Here is a 15655-nt window from a genome sequence, read left to right on the forward strand (position 1 = left end):
TGGTTTGGGCTTTTGGGGGCAAGGCTGCCGTAGTTGCTTACATTCGCTAACCCTCATACCAAGGACCCTGGGATTGGAAATGGGGTGTACCGCTTGTCTCAGTTGCTGGAGATATTGGGTTTCCGTAAATGGCACCAGTTCCACGAATGGCAGTTTTATGCGGACGTTGTCATTAAATTTGGCGGCGATAAGCCAACTAATTATACCAATGCCGTGAACGTGACAAAATTGGATGGACCTTCCCTCTGGGTATCAATTTCATTTCATGACAAATCATGGGACTGGGGAAAACATCAACTTTGCATATGATTTTACATCATAATCACGCTCCACTGCTTCACAAGGAATTGCACAACTCGCTGGCCATGCCCATAGCACGACATACACAGAGAGTCAAACAACAAGCAGGAAATCGTAACATATAAACTAGAAGATTGCATTGGTTTTGTTTTTAAAAATACCGTAAGTCAAGCCTAATCGTAAGCGTACATACCTGATGCATCCAGTTCTTCTCGCTTTTGGCCTCGTAGTCTTTTCGATGCAATCACAGGTGATGATGGTGCATGCATCTGCATAATCAGATAACCTAATGGACGAATGCCCCCTTAAGCCCAAACTTACGCGTGACAAAAGCAAAATGCAACGGTCTATCTTTCATCTCAGTTAAAGAGCTCACTTCCTGTTGAATTCAAGGACTTTTGCCTTGAGTTTTACCAGGACGAGGTTATTTGTTTTCACTAGTGGTGCTTATCTTTCATGCACGATCCCCACACAGATTATGCATTCAAGAGACTAAGTCATATGATTGATTGCATGGTTTGATGAAATTTTTGAGGCAATAAATCACAAGTCCCTGATCTCACTAATGATCCCCTATGAGTTGGTTGAATTGGTATTTACTAAAACTCGTTTAATCAATGGCGAGTACCACCACTTGAATTCTCCACTTTTTGTATATAATTCCTGTGGCAACGAGGGAGCTTGATCAGGCTCACAATGACTCACGACTTGCGCTGTTTGTGATCACAACCTTTGAAATCATAACTTTCAACAGACTTTAAATTTACCGGCCAGCCTTTAGTTATACCGACCAATTCTGTTTGGTGCTAATTCGGAGAGCAATGGTTTTTGTGTTATGCTAATGGGATAATGCAGAACAAATTTATATAAACCTAAATGAGGATAAATATGGAGTGCGCCGGTATTTACCAGTTGTTATGGATTGAGACGTTACAGGTGAAAATCAACCGCAATGATTCAATGATTCAGTGGCCTCAATAGCAACAAGTCACGCTTCTTCCGCATCCAGTTCCTCATCGTCAGATTGCTGGCTACCTCTAAGGATGTTGATAGTCACAGGGCAATTTTCAAAATGAAACATCTTTGGAATAGCATGTGTAACGTTTATGATAGAACGCTTGGTTTGGGGCTGAGCAGGGTAGTCTTCATCGTCCAGCGACGAGGTCCGTCTCTTTTTTGCCGTAGTTAGGCCGTGTTGGTCAGAAGGGATACTTGATTCATCACACGAGGAGACTTCAACGGGATCTTCCACAGTATTCACCGGAGAATCGGAAAGGTTGACGGAAGAAGTCTCGTTCGCAGATACTTCAATGGAAGCCTCATCGTCCTCATCATCACTTGGCATCGTCAACTTCATAACATCAACAGAAGTCAACACCCCATATATCTCGTCGTAATGCCGAGTATGTATCTTTCGTGCCTGTAACCACGTTACGGCACTTGATGGTGCACCTTCAACACAAGCGAGTGACAACCGGGTGCAGCGATATTTGCTGTAGCTAAGTCGAGGATGGTGAAAGTCTATCATTGCAAGTACTGCTTCGTCAAGGATACAATTGTTGGGTTTTTTTGATTGACTCTTCACAAAACGTATGATATCATTTGGATGATGACCCCAGAAATACGTCAATTGGGATATGGCTTCGCTATGGGTGGCAGGGTTTTTTTGAGCGATAATAGAAAGAAAGAGTTCATGACGCTGAGTATTTTTCAAAGTAACAAACGAGTTTCTTCCCATAATTGCCTCAACCATGCGCAATGAATTAGTGGTAAGCTCACGACTTGTGTTCGTCCGAAGCTCATGGATCACCCAATCAGTAAATTTCAGTAAGCTTTCAGCGGGGGGGGGTTGGCAAAGAAGAGGTAGTCTGTCAAAACTTCACACGCCAGTACCTTCACATAATGCTTCGCCTCGCTCAGAGCCATCAATTGCAAGAAGTAGTCGCTTGTAAACCCAAGCCCCTCCAATTCCTCATCATCAGAATAAAAGTTTTCATCTTTGGAATCATAGGGTTCCAGCAGGGAGTCCAGGCGGTATTCAGAACCAGAAGACGATTCCAGCTGGTACTTGTATTCGGAAAGACCACTCATCTTACACACAGACCAAGTCCCTTGCAAATTTGAGGGATGATTAAAGGTGGGGGGAGATTAGTAAAGCCTAATTTCTCTTCAAATGCACTATACGCACGAGACTGGATCACTCCTAAAATTGCCACTACTGGCGGGTGTAGTGAGGGGTACTCAGACAGCTCCAGAGCAAACCTCAAAATCGTACGACAAAAGTGAGCAGACAAGACGGTTTTCTCTGTCTAACCTAGAATTTAGTGAACATAAACAAATCTGGCGATAGTGGTGACGGTGGTATAATCTCGCGAAAGGACTATACTGTGACCAGTCGTGCCCACAGCATTGCCATAGACACGTTGCGGAAGTGACCCAAATCTACATAGGGAAATTTCGTCATCATAAGTTAAAGTACCTGAATGTAGAGTACCTTTCGTTGCTTGTTTTTAGATAATTCTTGACGCGCTTCAAAGTGGAAGTGTTTGTGCTGTGGCAACTATAAGTGATGGGCAACATTTCCACGCTTGTAACACCTAAAAATGTCAAATTAAGAGGTGGTGGTGATACTGACATTAACTTCAGGATGAAACAACATCATGCGTCACTTTGTATATTGTCTTCAATTAGTCCCTATTCACATAAAAAGAACAACAACAACCCAGTCCCGTGTTGTCTCAACAAATGAGGCTGAAAATTCAGGATCCTTTGCGGAAAATATAATGATGGCGGCAAAATGCGGCTGATCCCCACTTGTGCCATTGTTGCAGTACCGACAACCTCAACATGCTCGAGTTGAGAGCCTTCATCATAGTGTATAGCGGCATTTTGGCCCCACGCGATATCACGACCCAAACGAACTTGTCTCACCGCAGCAGGTAATTTGATTCCATTTCCAAATTGTCCAGAAAAATTGATTTTCTTTATGGTAACAGATTTGAGTGATTTAAAGTCTCCAAGACTCAAAGTGTCATACCACTTGTCATGGTTATTTGTGGATGCATTGCCAAATAATGCTATGGAAAACTTTTCCACCAGTGGAAAAATACGCTTGATTTGTTCAAAACAAAGCCATCCATCATAATTGAACTCCTGACAAGTAATGCCTCTCATATCGTCCAATGTGGATTCCGAATAGAAGCTTTTGGCCATAATTTAAGGGGCACCCGCCCTTCTGCAAAACTCACAGATTATAAGTTGTACGTCGTCAGCAGATATTTGTACTTGGCCCAATTGCGACCACATCAAGTGGATGGCCTTTAAGTGGCGCTTGATTACAACGTCCTGCCACGAGTTCAAATCGTACATGATGAGATAGTTTAGTCGAGGAAATGCCTCCACTGGAATAAAGATTCCACTAGACCGTAACCTCACCAAATTGGGAGCATTGAGCATAGAAGCGATACAGCACCTCTCCAATTTCAAAGACGTAAGTCTAGGACAGTCAATGCTTACGTCTGTCACACAGCAAAGACGCATTTTTCTGACTGTATCCGACTTGGCTCTAACGAAACAATCAGAGTTGCCATCATAATTCAAACTTTCAAAACCAAACACCTGAAGTTGCGGAGGGATTCCTTCAACTGAATGCTCCAGAATTATCTTTAATTCAATCAAGTTGAGCGGTAAGGGTTGACAGCCAGTGAGCGATTTGTCCATCGAGCAATGTAATACTCTCAATTGGGGAAGTAATGCCACGTTATCAATGATACAGTAACTCGCCTTAAGTATTCTCAAATTGGCTAATTGTCCATGAGTGAATATGCTAAGAATATCATAATGTTGCTCGAAATCAGTGTCCAGTTCATCTTCTTCGGAGTCAGATTCTAGAACGTCTTGGCTAGTCTTATGGGCCAGGAACTCAACGCTTTCAAGTTCAGGACATATGATGTCTCTAAAGCTATTGTACTTCTTTAACTTAGCTTCTCGTAAACAGTCAAAACGTTCATGGGAGGGAAGGAATGGAAGATCAAAGGATTCGATCCGTGCCCAAGCAGTTCTGATGATGTTTGTGTAGTCATCAAACACAATATGTTCTATGTTTGGAAGTGATGACATGTTGAACAAATGCGGTTCTCCGTACAATTTGAGCGTTATGACCAGGCGAGGCAACTCAAATGTTCCGTCGTGGTCACAGGTACTTTCAAACTCCTTAAGTTTCACCAAGTGTTTAAAGTTTTGAGTATTCCGTAACGAGCACTGTAATAAGAATAAGTGTCGTATAGAGCGAGGAATTTTTGTGGGGTCAATCGTGATCTTCCCAGCAACAGTCAAAGCTCTGACGTTTCTTGCGAGATTACTGACATCAACGTATGAGTGTGGTGACTCTCTCAGGTACACTTTAGCCATACCAGCTGACAATTAACTTTCGAAAGGTGCCAATTAGTCATATCAAAAAGCCCCACCGGAGTCTTGACCTTAATGTAACACCAAAGGTGTAGCTGGCCATAGGTGTAGAAATCAATCACATTGAGGTCGCCTTCGATAACCTCTTCAGCCGTCACGTTGATCACATGAGTTTGAAGGTAGATTTCCAAGGCATTGCGGAAGTTTCCTGGTGACATCTTAATGTACAAGTGACAACACGAGGTGATTCCAATCTCAGTGAATAATTCTCGAAGAATCTCTGCTGGATAGTCACCGAGCCATTGACGTGGATCGTACCTGTTCATGGTTATAAGATTGGGGAATTATTTCCCATGGCGGGCTAAGCGAAATAGTGCGACTCCCAGAAACCGAAGCTACAGCGTATAGATGATATCTATGCCATCGTATTGGTGCTTATTCACACGAGTTCCCTTCCAAATGGGGTCTCTTTGAGTCTTACTTTGCTGCCCATCATCAGTCACACCCAAAAATGGCCGTATGCCCTTTGTTTGCGATCAGTAAATAGGAACGGTTCCGTTGATGTTTGTGATCTTTTAGACTCCGCCTTTACAACTGTCACAACACTATTCAAACTACAATATCCCAAAGCCGTCATTACCGTAAAATTCATTGAAATCATAACTAATCTCCTAGTTGGCCTTCTTCATCAACGACTTACTCTTGTTGAAGAACTTCTTGCCGAAACTTCTCGCTGCCGGAGCCGCGTTGACCAAACTGTCCTTGACGTCGCCAACAATTTGCTTAGTGTTGAGGGAGTTGTGGCGGCGAATATCCAGATGGGTCGCGTTCTGGTAGGCCTCAGTGGCAATGCGCCCGTTGGTCATTTGCGGCTCTTGCTTCTGCTGTTTGACCACGACTTCAAGCCACATGTGGAGCCCCGTGTCGTAGTTGCATTCCGCCTCGATGGCCGACTTGAGGTTGGCAATCTTGTCCACCGGTTGTCCCGTCAGCATGATCTGTTTCCAGTCCAGCACCGGGTACCGTTTGGGCGTGAACTTCACGGTTGCCGGATCCACCAGCGTGGCGGGCTCTTGTTGTTGGGGTTGAGAAAGCAGCGCAAGCGACGACGGTTTAGATACACTTTGGGTCAAGTTGTTACCACTATCGTCATTGGTTTCGTCCTTGTCGTCATCTTCGTCTTCAATGGAGGTGTCAGCCGTGGGCTCCAGTTCTTGAAGCGTTGACAAAGGGTCGTTGGATGGGGGAGTGGCGACAATAGTGTCCACCAGCTTATCCGTAGCGTTCAGCACCAGACGATCGCGACCGTCACCACCACTGACGCCGGCCAAAAGGGACAGATAGCGCTGCTTTTCGGGGACCTTAGGCTTATCTTCAATGCCATCAAGCAAGCTCAGGTAGCGCTGCTTCACCGGTTTGGCGTCCTTATCGTGTACTTCTTCCATCAGCGGGTTAGGCGTAAGCTTCTCTTCATGGAATACCGGCTTCGACGAAGTAGGCGGCACAAGCACTGACGACCCTACAGTGTCCATCAGAATGCGACGGCTATCGTCACTGCTCAAATTAGCATCCTCGTCTTCGTCAATCCGAGGCATGGCCACGTCGATAGTTTCCGGTAACAGCGGCACCTCCAGCACCACCCGCAGCCGCGGCTGAGTGAACTTCAGGTAGTTGCTTTCAATGATAGTGTTGCTCTCAGTGTCCAGATCCGCCTGTTCGTTGATAAACTGGTCGCGGAACGTCAGCGTATTCGGCTTCCATTGACCGAACCCACCAAGAGTTTGCGCCAGCGATCTCCGACTCAGCATATCGATATCGATCTTAGGAGGCGGAGGTGGAGGAATGCCATTACGATCATCGTTCTTAGTAAATGACGCCTCCAGCAGCATCACCAGCGCTTCCTCAGCCATCAGGATATCGTCACGAACTCGTTCTGAACGTTTGACCAGGTCTATCGTCTTCAGATCGTCGTCCATATAGTTGCTAACAGCATCGGCAATCAGGGAATAGTCCATCAGCACCAACGCAGCTCTGGGATTAGAAGGCGGTTTGCGCACCAGCAGCCGGCGGTCACTGACGCTACGGACAAAGTCCTGGTGCATCAGTATCAGCTGCGCTGGCGATAAAGGAGTGATCGGGTTTTCCAGCCATTCCTGGTCCATATAGCGGGCAAACGACAGCGAGAAGTCGCCGGTATCGATCTCAGGAAGCTCCTTAGCCCCCAGCGGTTTGCGGGGCGGTTCTTCTTGTTGAGGCGTAGCCACAGTAGGAGTAGCGACATCAGGCTCGCCGTAGGATACGTTCTCGATATCGTGCATGAGGTCGTCGAGCATGGTGGTGTCCACCGGTTGGCGAGGCGACGCCATGGTGGTATGGTTCAGGCTCAGTTTGGTGATGTTCAAGTCGGGCGTGGGGTCATTATCCGAGTCAGTATCACTGCGTGCCCGGTAGGGTGTGGGTTCATCAATTTCACCTTCAGAAGACGAGTCAGAGTTGTGGCCCCATTCGTCCTCGGTTTGGTGGCCCCAGTTGTCGTCCAGCGAGTCCAGTACTTCGTTGTCAATCGAGAGGACGAGGGGAGCAGGAGTAGCAGCATTCGAGGCAGTAGAAGCTTCTGGTTCTTGGTGGTGATCGTAACTGGTGATTTCTGGTTCGAGGGGCTTGGGACCAATGGGAGCCTTACGCTTGGTCAGTTTGCGGTTCACCGGTTCCTCTGCCACCACTGGAGGAGGCGGAGCAGGGATATCCACTTGTTTGGTGACGGGTTCCGTATAAGCTGGTTCCTCATACACAGGTTCTGTGTAAGCTGGTTCCTTATATGCTGGCTCCTCATAAGTCGGCTCCTCATAAGTTTGTTTCTCATAAGCTGGCTCCTCATAAGCTGGCTCCTTATAGGCTGGCTCATCGTAAGCTGGTTCATTTGGTTCTTCTGGGACTGGCTCTTCAGCAATTGGCACCGGATGCTTAGTATCTTCTGCTGGGGGTGTTTCCCGAGGCGTACCCCAGCTGTCATCGGTAGGCAAGTCCTTATCGTAGTCGTGGTTAATGACAAACATCGGGATGGGAGGCGGTGCCATCGGTGCCGCCAGTGCCGGTTTCTTCCTTGTCGACTTGCGTTTCTGAGTGGGACTATCCGGAGGATCATTAAGGAACTCCTCATTCACTTTATTAGGGTCAATCAAAAGACTCTTACGCTTATTGGGACTGGCAACGTTCAACGTGTGTTCCACCTGGATCAGGTCGTCACTATCGTAGCTATCCTCCTCATCAGCTTCTTCTCCCGCCGGTACAACCGGTACAGGTTGAACTTTAGGCACCACCGGCTTTGAGGGTGGGGTAGTTGGTGGTTGGACGACTTCCGCTTTCGGCATCGGAGGCGGTGGCGGCGGCACGGGTTTCAGCGGCGGCGCCTCTTCAGGGCCACTAATGGAGATGGTGGGTGGCGCCGGTGGTCGTGTTTGCTTAGTTTGAGGCGGCAGCGGGTGGTTGGTGGGCGTATCGTCGATGTCGGAATCGTCATCGTCACTGGGCTGATCGATCGATAATACCAACGGATTCAACGGCGGCGGGTTGTCATGATGTGCTTGTTTCAGATGAGGTTGATTTTCCTCTGGTTCCGGTTCGCTAGCGGTCTCGTCGTGGTCCTCGGCGAGGTCCTCGGCGACATCGGCGAGCTGCTGGACCTCGTCGTCGTACTCGTGGCCCCAGTCGTCGTAGTCAGGCACCTCGGCGTTCCACCGGGTCGAATTGGCCCGTCCAAACTGCTCGGCCATCGTGGTTGAGGAGTGGTTGGGGGCGAGTTAGGGGGAGTGGTGTATGGCAGTGGCTAGCGGGCTATAGCTGATGTAGGCAGTGCGACTTAGGGAAGGGTGGGGACACTACGAGGGAAGGTAAACCAGTGGCTAAAAATAGAATCAAATGCCAAGATAAAAAAAATTACAGAAAAAGCTACTTTCTCTATAAATTTTATACGTATTAGTAGTATTCTTTTGGCTCGTATATGGGGGGCCACGTCGATTGTTGGTGACACGCTTTTAGATGGGGGGGTCGCGAAAAAAGGTGATCTGCGATGACGTCATCGAGATCAACCCCAGCTTACTAAGTGGACAAAACGAAAATATCAAAAGTATATTATATAGGAGGAAGTCACATAATGAACTGCATGTTCATGTCTTGCGGGTGCGAGCAACTGAGCTGGGGCTTCTGCGAGTACTTCGCCTGGAGCAACGTCCGCATGTTGTTCAACAACAGCAAGTACAGCTGGTTGGGCTGTTGCTGCAACGTGGTGATGAACGACCACGACATCGCCCCCGTCAGCTGGCCGTTTTCCCGAGCGTCGGCCGACGTCTGGTCGTCCTTACACCCCGAGATCAGGACGACGTCGGCGGGAGAGAACTTAGCCTGGATCACCGATTGACGAGTGGAGTCACTTTGACGGTTCATTGCCTTCTTAATCATGCCTCCGACCATGCCGAGAGCGCCCCCAACATCGCCGCGAGCATAGTCCATCGCCGCTCCCAACGCGTCCTTACCGAAATCTTTGGCGAGGTTAGGTTCCTTAATTACACCTTTGGTCAGGTACACGAATGGGAGGTCCAACGCCGTACCTGAGTGGCACGAGTCAAACAACGCCGTCAATTTGCACCCCGGAGGCAACGGGTGCACCATGATTGCGTGCATATCGTCGTCGACGATGTGCCCCGCTCTCTCAAAGTCCAACGGGTAGATGACTTCGTCGTACCCTTCCTCCTCGTCACCGTCCAAATCCTTGGTTAACCCGCCGTGGCCCGAGTAGTGGAACACCAACGAGTCGTTGGGGCGCGCGTCTTTCACCAACCACTGCATCGCCCGCAAGATATTGTCCCTGGTGGGGATCTTATTCTGGGTGCGCTGGTCGTCGGTTAAAATGACCATGTCGTCCCACAGGTACCCCCACCGCTCGTTGAGGAACCGCAGCATGTTTTTCACGTCGTTGATACACCCGCGCAACTCGTTCAGCGTGCCCATATAGTTGATGCCGACAAGCAACGCCTTCTTGCGCCCCTGACAGTTCGAGTACTGGAACAGCATGTTGTTGTTGGCGTAGTGCTGGGTGCCTTCCGGGGGCCGGTACCCTTGGTCGCCCTGAGGGCCCTGGCCGCCTTGGGGACCGGGGTACCCTTGGTTTGTTGCGCCATGGCCGCCCTGGCCGTCGTAGCCCTGGCCGTTATATCCGCCCTGGCCACGCGGCTGCTGGTAGCCCTGTTGCTGGTATCCTTGTTGCTGGTAGCCCTGAGGAGGGCCGTATTGGCCCTGGGGGGGACCGTATTGGCCTGGAGGCGGGCCGTACTGGCCAGGGGGAGGGCCCCATTGCTGAGGCGGAGGACCGCCGTAGCCGCCTTGGGGAGGAGGCCCGCCCCACTGGTTGGGCGGAGGCGCGCCGTAGCCGTTGTTGTAGCCGTAGGACATGGTGTGTACTAGGTGGCGGGTGAGGTTGTAATCAAGGGACCTTTTTTGGGCGGCGACTGTGTGCAGGAGCGATTGTCTCCAGTTGGCGATAACCGGTAACAAAACGCCACCTGGCGTCATCACCTGAAATTAGTATCTTTAGACAGGGAGGTTGGAGAAGCAGGGTAAATCAGAGAAAATAGGCACTGAAACAGGCTTAGCATGACCGAAATGTTGGAGGTGACGTTTGCGACGGGAAGTTGACCCACCCTGGCTGGATCTAGTGATCGCAATAAGTAAGTACCATTTTGTGAGCAGTTGAAATCAGCGCTCATAATCGAAAATTAGCTATAGTGATAGTCTGGTATCACTTACCTACATCCTCGATTTCCCGTAGTGGCCTGGTTAGCTCAATCGGTAGAGCGTGAGACTCTTAATCTCAAGGCTGCGGGTTCGAGCCCCGCATCGGGCTTCCATTTTTTTCGCCACTCGGAGTGCCAGCGAACGCCAAGTAACTCCGATCACGCGACTATACCAAATACAAGTGTCTCCTCGCTTACCCTCACAGCCACGGAAAACAGACGCTTTCTACTCCAGAATCATAATCGACCATTCCCCTCTTCCTCCAACCCTCTTCGTTTATCGCCTCTATATCCTTTTTGTCGATTTGTTTCAAGATACTAATTTTTGATACAAAGTTTCTTGCTGTTTATCTCGCTTGTAGTATCTCGCTGTGTTTTCTGTTTTCTCGCTGTGCCGTCGCGGTTAGCTCGGTAGTGCGACCCTCGCACTATCTCCCAGATCGCACTTTCCCCTGAGCGCACTTACTAACAACGCGGTGACCACAGCCAATGCCCCAGTATACCCGGCTCCCCTCGGACGAGGGCGGCTCTCTGATGCCACTGGATCCACCCATGTATGCAGACGTGGGCATGGAGCAGTTTGAGATCGAGGACGACGCCCCTGGGCCACGGGAACTGCTCCTCTTCCGCATGAAGCTCGCCACCAAGAAATTCACCTACGGGCTCCGGTCGCTGGTGGTGGTCCCCTTACAGCGGCTTATGGACCCCGTACGTGAAGGGTACAACTATGTCGACATGCTCTACGAGCGGTTTATCCTCAAAATGGGTAATCCGCTCGTGGTGAAGCGTCTCCTCTACGTGGGGTTTGTGTTGGCGATCGTGTTCTATATCACGCACGCTCTGGCCTTCAAACAGAACGGAGTCAGCGGCACTACCGGCGGGACGTTTTATTCGGGCCATTTCTACGATGTCGACATTTTGGGGCAGAATTTCGCCAAGTACATCAGCCCGTCAAATATGGAGGAAAACCTCGCCTATCTCAGTCAGGAGCCACGGCTAGCGGGGACGGGCCAGGATCTCGTATCCGCCCGCTACGTCCACGACTGGTTCAAGCTGAATGGCCTCCACCATTGCGATATCCAGGAGGTGCTGGTCCACATCAACTACCCCGTGCCCCACCAATCATCGCTCAAAATCGGCGACTGGCAGGCTACTTTATACGAACCAGGCAACGGCACCGACCCCGTGTTGCCTTACTGGGCGTTTGTCCCCAACGGGATGGCGTCGGACGGGGAAATATCCGCCGGTATCGTCTACGTGGGCCAGGGTTCACCCGACGACTTCGACGCCCTTGCTGCTAAACAGGTGCTGCTTCAGGATCGGGTAGTGGTGGCGTCGATGGGAGGCATCCCCGAACTGGAAAAAGTGGTGTTAGCCCACAAGTTTGGTGCCAAGGCGATGGTGCTTATCAGTCCCGCAGGCGGGGACGAGTACGATCCCGAAGTGCGTGACCGTATCATCCTGCGTCCCAATGTTGGCCGGGTTCGCCAGCTGTTTGGCAGTGTGCTTTCCCCGGACTGGTCTAACGCTAAACGGGACGAACCCCGGGGATTTGTGCCGAGAGTGCTGTGGGATAAACTGCCGGTGACTCCAAAAATCCCCGTGCTTCCCATAAGTCACGCCGATGGACAGATTTTATTGGAAAAGGTAAAAGCTAATGGCAAAAACAATGTCGATTTCGGTAATCACCTTGTTTCTGGTGATGGCTCAGTGGAAGTGAAACTCACGGTGGCCACCGACTCCCGCCCCGTCCAAAAGGCATGGAACGTGGTGGGGTCGATCCCGGGTCGTGAAGTCACCGGCCAGGCCATTATTGTTGGTGCTGGCCGTGACTCTGTCGGACCCGATACCACGGGGCTGGCATCATCCACGACGGTGCTCCTTGAACTTGTAAGAGCGTTAACCCAGCTCCAACGGCAAAAGGGGTGGTCGCCAGCACGGCTGATCTACTTTATGCTGTGGGACGCCACCAACTACAACTTGGCTGGGTCGACGGAGTGGGTGGAATTCCAACGGGAAGAGCTCAAGCAACAGGGCTACGTCTACGTCGACATCAACGACGTGGTCACTGGAGGCAATTTGGAGGTCAAAGGCCACCCGGCATTGCACCTGGCGATCTTCGATGGCCTCAAGCGCGGCACCGGCGCCAGCGGCAAACTGTTCTACGACGAGTTCCGGGATAATCACGACGGCACCGCCGACTTATCGTACGCGATGAACGAAGAAAAGAACTACCTCCCGTTCATCAATGCCGCCAACATCCCGGCTATGGAACTCCGATTTGTTGCTGATAAAGAGGACGGCGTTCGTGGCACCTGTGCCAATAACTGGAACGCGTTTGTTGACCACCACATCGATCCGGGGATGAAGAACCACTTCCACGCGGTGTACGCCACGGGGTTGATTATGCTTCAGCTTTTGGAACTGCCGTTTATTCCTTACGATCTTCAGATGTGGGCGGCTAAGCTCACCCATTACCGCCGCCAACTTGAGCTGTTTATCGACAGATACATTGCTGCCCACCCTGAGCTGATAACTCCAGTGATCCACTACGCAGCGTTGGACCAGGGTATCGGAAAACTCAACGAAGCTGGGGTTGGTCTCCGCCGCAATATCAAGGCGTGGACGGAAAGCATGGCTCGCTTTGACCACATTGAGGCACCGGCCCTCCGCATGTTCCGCCTCCGCCTTAATGAGTTGATCATGGACTACAACCCGCGCTTCGTCATTGATATTAAGGGGGAAAGCGGTCGCACGAGCACTTATCGCAACGTGCTCTTTGGGCCGTCGTTATATGCCCCTAATTCTGAGCCGTCGTTGGGTAGTAGCGACAATGGCGATAATGCCTTCCCCGTGATCCGTGACTACGTTTACGAAAAAGACTGGGGACGGGTTCAACTGGAAATTAACCGGTTGGGGGCGTTTTTAACCAACGCCGCAACCGGCTAAAACACTACACCACTTCTTCTTTGTTCTGTTCATGATGGTAAGTTGACATAAACAATTGCCGAAATTGTCTCCAGAAAAATAATCAGCATCTGGATTTATATATATCTTTGGGTCATGGTAATAAAATTTAGTTAGCACACAAGAATAAGAAGATGTAGGAGAGTACAGATTACTAACGTTAGCTATTACCTCGAGTGAAAAAAAAGGAATTTCGGCACAGACAGGGTTCGAACCTGCGCTCCACAAGGGAACTGGAACCTGCATCCAGCGTCTTAACCTCTCGACCACTGTACCTACTCACAAAAATGTTGTATTAAGTTGGGTGAAAGTCGTGTACTACTCGAAATAGCCAAACGTAAAAAGGGCGGGATGTCGAGACCAACATTACTTCAAACTTGATACCTTTCGATAACTGTGTTTAGATGCATATGGTTGTAATCTCGACACCCCGCCGGGTATGTGCTGGGTCTGTACGGTGTATGCAGGGCGTGCATCCAACGAGCGGGTGACTTCAGCTCAGCCTAGGGTTGAACACCTTAAGCTGCCCGCACCGTGACAACTCCGTTGCCGGAGTTATCACGTATGCTTCTATATAATACTCACGCGGACTCCTCCCGAGTGCACCACCGCCGGAACCTACCGGCGAATACCCATGCCCCGGTCACCTACCGGTAAACCTATACCGGTGTGTAAGTATCTTCGACGGGGTATTCCTCCAAGGCCGAACAAACTATACAACATAAAAAAGCCCAATGAAAATAGTACAGGAACTTCTAGTTGAGTGTAAAAGCCTGCATTAACTCTCGGATTATTCCCTCAGCTGAGGTTTTGAGATAATTACCAAAAATGCAGAGGTGGAAAAATCTGAAGAACTGGTCGACGAGTTTGGATTCCGAACGGCGAGGTACAATGGATGCCGACGCGGATCAACTTCAAGGGTGCCAACGAATAACACACTTACTGCGAGTGCCCCGCCAGCCAAGTCGTCTACCGGCTTGTCAACCAACAACCTACCCCCTACAGAGCCGTGTCTGATATGCTCCCCCCCTCGACGTCTTAATCTGGTTGCGTTCAAAGAACTAGCCCGTTTCTTGCGAGCTGTGTTCCTCCTTTTCAAGGAGTCACGACTATCACATGAGGCCCCTGCTTTTTGGGCAGAGGCTGATTTGAGAACGTGGATTGAACAACACCAGCGGTACATTGAGACAGGCAAGGGGCAGGGTATACACTAACCACCACCATCAAACGAAAAGTTGTTACTGACCCAACTTTATGTGTTTCGTTTTCAATCAAGGCGTCTCTCAAGTGATTGGCTCTTATCACCCATGGCTATGGTGTATTTGGCTAACATAATCCTAGAAGGAGAGATCAGGGTTCGATACCCTGTGGCTACGGGCCACATTCCCCATTGTGCTTCAGCACCCTACCTCTGTTATTATTCTCTCAGAGGTGTGCAGTTTGTTCTTACTTCCTCAACTCGCAGATATCTTATCTGTTTTTTTTTTTTTTTTCCGCGGTGGTAGGCGGCTCTTGGAGTCTTCTACAATCGTTTTTTACAGGCTGATATTAATGCATACTTATAGATAAAAAAAATAAGAAAAATAACTGGCTATCACGCTTCCGCAAGGGAGAAAACGAGGTTCGAATCCTCGTGGTATTATGTATAAAAAGCCCTTCTGTTGTGTACAGCCCAACCTTTTTCTCGCCCTATCAACCGAAGGAAGGCAAAGTCCTGGTCGGGACCAGGTGTGACTTTCGCGAGTCGCGGGTATCAAATTCTTGATGTTTTTTCTTAGTCGACCTTAGGTGAAGGTTATAATTTATTTTTACAAACGATAGATAGATACTAATGCAACTTCTTGAAAATATGAAAAAAGGCAGGTCGAGTATAAGTCTGGGTCGCGAGCAAAATTACCCACGACTGTACGCGCGATGATTTTGTGGTAGTGTGAATATCAAACACTAAACATAAAAAATTGACTTTCGGTCGCGAACCGACAATTAAATGAGTATTGCAAATAGAAACAACACAAACTCAAAATACAACAACCTTTGAACTAAACAACAACCTTAAATAACATTTCAAACCTAAAATAACCGCGAAAAAATCTCCACAACAAACCAATACTAATTAACTAATATAGTGTCTGACCGTTACCCTCGGAATTTGACTTCCGACCGTCACGTGACTTACTTCCGGTTTACATCAG

General features: G+C 49.3%; 7 protein-coding genes across 7 annotated transcripts; 1 reads left to right on the forward strand and 6 right to left on the reverse strand. All coding sequences in view use genetic code 12, as the record gives it.

Annotated features, from left to right (window-relative positions):
• Positions 1-1288: 1288 nt before the first annotated feature.
• Positions 1289-2053, reverse strand: DIURU_004415 (uncharacterized protein; the record flags this gene model as incomplete). Its single annotated transcript, XM_034157286.1, has 1 exon — positions 1289-2053. One exon carries the CDS (start codon positions 2051-2053, stop codon positions 1289-1291), a length of 765 nt encoding a protein of 254 aa, XP_034010791.1.
• A 71-nt stretch (positions 2054-2124) lies between these two features.
• Positions 2125-2391, reverse strand: DIURU_004416 (uncharacterized protein; the record flags this gene model as incomplete). The annotated part of the gene is made up of 1 exon (XM_034157287.1): positions 2125-2391. The coding sequence occupies one exon, from the start codon at positions 2389-2391 to the stop codon at positions 2125-2127; it is 267 nt and encodes an 88-aa protein (XP_034010792.1).
• Positions 2392-2994: 603 nt separating this feature from the next.
• Positions 2995-3474, reverse strand: DIURU_004417 (uncharacterized protein; the record flags this gene model as incomplete). The annotated part of the gene is made up of 1 exon (XM_034157288.1): positions 2995-3474. One exon carries the CDS (start codon positions 3472-3474, stop codon positions 2995-2997), a length of 480 nt encoding a protein of 159 aa, XP_034010793.1.
• A 42-nt stretch (positions 3475-3516) lies between these two features.
• Positions 3517-5033, reverse strand: DIURU_004418 (uncharacterized protein; the record flags this gene model as incomplete). Its single annotated transcript, XM_034157289.1, has 2 exons — positions 3517-4560; positions 4713-5033. 2 exons carry the CDS (start codon positions 5031-5033, stop codon positions 3517-3519), a joined length of 1365 nt encoding a protein of 454 aa, XP_034010794.1.
• A 345-nt stretch (positions 5034-5378) lies between these two features.
• On the reverse strand, positions 5379-8480 carry DIURU_004419 (uncharacterized protein; the record flags this gene model as incomplete). The annotated part of the gene is made up of 1 exon (XM_034157290.1): positions 5379-8480. The coding sequence occupies one exon, from the start codon at positions 8478-8480 to the stop codon at positions 5379-5381; it is 3102 nt and encodes a 1033-aa protein (XP_034010795.1).
• A 373-nt stretch (positions 8481-8853) lies between these two features.
• MCA1 (Ca(2+)-dependent cysteine protease) lies at positions 8854-10155 on the reverse strand (the record flags this gene model as incomplete). The annotated part of the gene is made up of 1 exon (XM_034157292.1): positions 8854-10155. One exon carries the CDS (start codon positions 10153-10155, stop codon positions 8854-8856), a length of 1302 nt encoding a protein of 433 aa, XP_034010796.1.
• Positions 10156-10985: 830 nt separating this feature from the next.
• On the forward strand, positions 10986-13445 carry DIURU_004421 (putative zinc metalloprotease; the record flags this gene model as incomplete). Its single annotated transcript, XM_034157293.1, has 1 exon — positions 10986-13445. The coding sequence occupies one exon, from the start codon at positions 10986-10988 to the stop codon at positions 13443-13445; it is 2460 nt and encodes an 819-aa protein (XP_034010797.1).
• Between the last annotated feature and the right edge of the window lie 2210 nt (positions 13446-15655).

This window comes from Diutina rugosa (genome assembly GCF_008704595.1).
Source record: "Diutina rugosa strain CBS 613 chromosome Unknown scaffold76_size39521, whole genome shotgun sequence".
Classification (NCBI taxonomy): domain Eukaryota; kingdom Fungi; phylum Ascomycota; class Pichiomycetes; order Serinales; family Debaryomycetaceae; genus Diutina; species Diutina rugosa.